Raw genomic sequence first — 2,500 nt, forward strand, 5'->3', positions numbered from 1 at the left:
TTTGTTGATGTCGGCTACCCCCAAAAATTGGGGGAAGTGCTTTTGGTATATGTATATATTATAAAATAAATAGAAGATTTGTACATGTAAGTAAATAGCAAGATAAATGTGACGGGTCAAGTGTAGGCTGTGAGTCAAAAGCAAGATGAATGCAACTGAGTAACCTTATCACAAACACATTGGTGAGAAGGCCACAAAATGCAAACATACTATTTCTTGTCAAACCGGCAACCAGTTCTGTTAACAGTTAACAAAGAAGTAGGCAGTCAGGTTAGTACAAGTTGCTGTTAGTGCGAGGGGAGAGCGAAGATACAAAGGAACATATATACAAAAAGAGAAATGTCGTTACTATGTACGATCGTCTGACACACTGGTGGTACATGGCTCAGCCCCCTCCCCCCCCCCCACCCCACTAAAAATGATACACTGTACATGCTAAATAGGGCACCCTGATCTAGGGAGTTGGACTGTAGGCAGGTCATCTGGCAAGAGATAGGCAGGTTTTAGACGATCAATGGAGACCCAGTCTTCTTTTCCACGAATGTTTAGTAGGAAGGCTTTCGGATTGTGTCAGATCACAAGAAAAAGGCCCATGTAAGGGGGCGTTAGCAGTTTCTTGCTTGCGTATGAAGATATGCATTGCAGAGTGCAATTCTTTCGGTATGCAATGCTTCGCTGGGGGCTTGTGAGTGTGGCCGTATGGAGTAAATTTTCCCACGACGTGACGTATGTGCAGGAGATCATCGGAGGAGGTTGCAGAGGGAAAAAATTCGGCAGGGACGACTAACGAGTCACCATACACCATTTCAGCTGCAGAGACGTCCAGGGCGTCTTTAGGAGTGGTCCTCAGTCCCAGGAGGACCAAGGAAAACTAAGTAAACCAGTTTGAGTCCTTGCAGCGGGACATCAAAGCTGCTTTGAGGGTGCGATGAAAACGTTCAACCATTCCATTGGCAGCAGGGTGTTAGGCAGTTGTCTGATGTAGGGTGATGCCAAGTAGATAGCTAATGATATCCATAATTGAGAGGTGAAAGTGGTACCCCTGTCAGAAATAATATGCTTAGGGATACCAAATCTTGCTATCCATCCTGAGAGTAAGGCAGATGTTCATGAAGCGGACGTTGCGGTTTCAATGGGAATGGCTTAAGGCCAACGAGTGGAGTTGTTGATGACAGTAAACAGGTAACAATGTCCTTGTGAGGTAGGTAGGGGGCTTACAACGTCGAAGTGAATGTGGGCGAAACTACGCTGAGGTTGAGGAAAGGTGCCCACTCCTTAATCCGTGTGTCGATTTACTTTTGAAGTTTGGCAAGAAGTACAGGCACGGACCCAAATCTTAGCATTCTAAGTAATGTTGTGCCAAATGAATTTCGTCTTCCGCAGCTGTGCAGTCGAATGGTGCAAGGGATGTGAAAGGCAGTGAATGAAATCAAACACCTGTCGGTGCATGGGAGCAGGAATTCCTGGTCGAGGTCTACCAGTACTAATGTCAGAGAGGAGGATGGTGTTGGAGTTGTCGAGGTGGACGTCTTCCCAAGGGAGGGATGTGCAGGATGTCCTACATGCTTGATACTCTGGATCCTGTCATTGGGCTTCAGCCAAGGTATTGTATTCCAATCCCAGTTGAACTGCGGCCAATGTGTTTCTTGACAGGGCATCGGCAACGGGACTCATTTTCCCTGGGACGTGCTGAAGGGTGCAATTGTATTCAGCCACAGCGGAGAGATGTCGGGATTGACGGGTGGACCAAGCGTCAGACTGTCAAGTGAAGACGTGCACCAGAGGCATGTGGTCTGTGCAAATGACGAAGGGCGTACATTCTAAGAAATGGCGAAAAGGATGAACAGCCAAGCGCACCGCCAACAATTCGCGATCAAAGGTAGAATAACCACATTCTGCCTTGGACAGTTTTTTGCTGAAGAAGGCCAAAAGGCGGGGCAAGCCATTGACCACCCGTTCAAGTACTGCAGCATTAGCGACGTCGCTGGCATCGGTGGAGAGAAGGAGAGGGGCATGTACGACGGGAAAAGTGAGAGCAGCAGCAGTTGATAGGGTATTCTTTGTGTTGCAGAAGGCTGCTTCTTGAAAGGGACCCCACTTCAGGTCTTTTGGCTTGCACTTGAGGGAGGCGTGGAGGGGAGCAAGAGTAGCGGCAATGGCTGACAGAAAAACGGTGATAATAGTTGATCATGCCCAACAATTCCTGCAGTGCCTTGACGGTCGAGGGCGTGGGGAAGTTCTGAATGGCTGCTACCTTCTCAGGGAGGGGATGGACTTCTTCAGGAGTGATGCGGGTGACCTAAGAACGACACTTCATTGGCACCAAAGGTACACTTGTAGTACCGGACTACACTGCCGTTATGTTTTAGACAGCACGATGCACAGGTGACGGTGTTCCTCTTTTGAGGAAGAGAACACAAGTATGTCGTCCACTTAAAGTAAACTAAAGAGGAGGTCCCCTAAGATGCCATCCATGAGACGTTGAAAAGTGGTCCACCAT

The 2,500-nt window shown here is 48.0% G+C and overlaps 1 protein-coding gene across 1 annotated transcript in view; it reads right to left on the minus strand.

Annotated features, from left to right (window-relative positions):
• LOC137646978 (uncharacterized) overlaps positions 1-1,588 on the minus strand; it is a 21,800-nt gene extending 20,212 nt beyond the window's left edge. Inside the window, exon 1 of the mRNA XM_068380094.1 lies at positions 1,563-1,588. Coding sequence (XP_068236195.1) covers positions 1,563-1,588 — 26 coding nt within the window. The remainder of the gene's footprint in view (positions 1-1,562) is intronic.
• Positions 1,589-2,500: the final 912 nt, after the last annotated feature.

The sequence above is a fragment of the Palaemon carinicauda genome, chromosome 1 (genome assembly GCF_036898095.1).
Source record: "Palaemon carinicauda isolate YSFRI2023 chromosome 1, ASM3689809v2, whole genome shotgun sequence".
NCBI classification, from domain to species: Eukaryota; Metazoa; Arthropoda; class Malacostraca; order Decapoda; family Palaemonidae; genus Palaemon; species Palaemon carinicauda.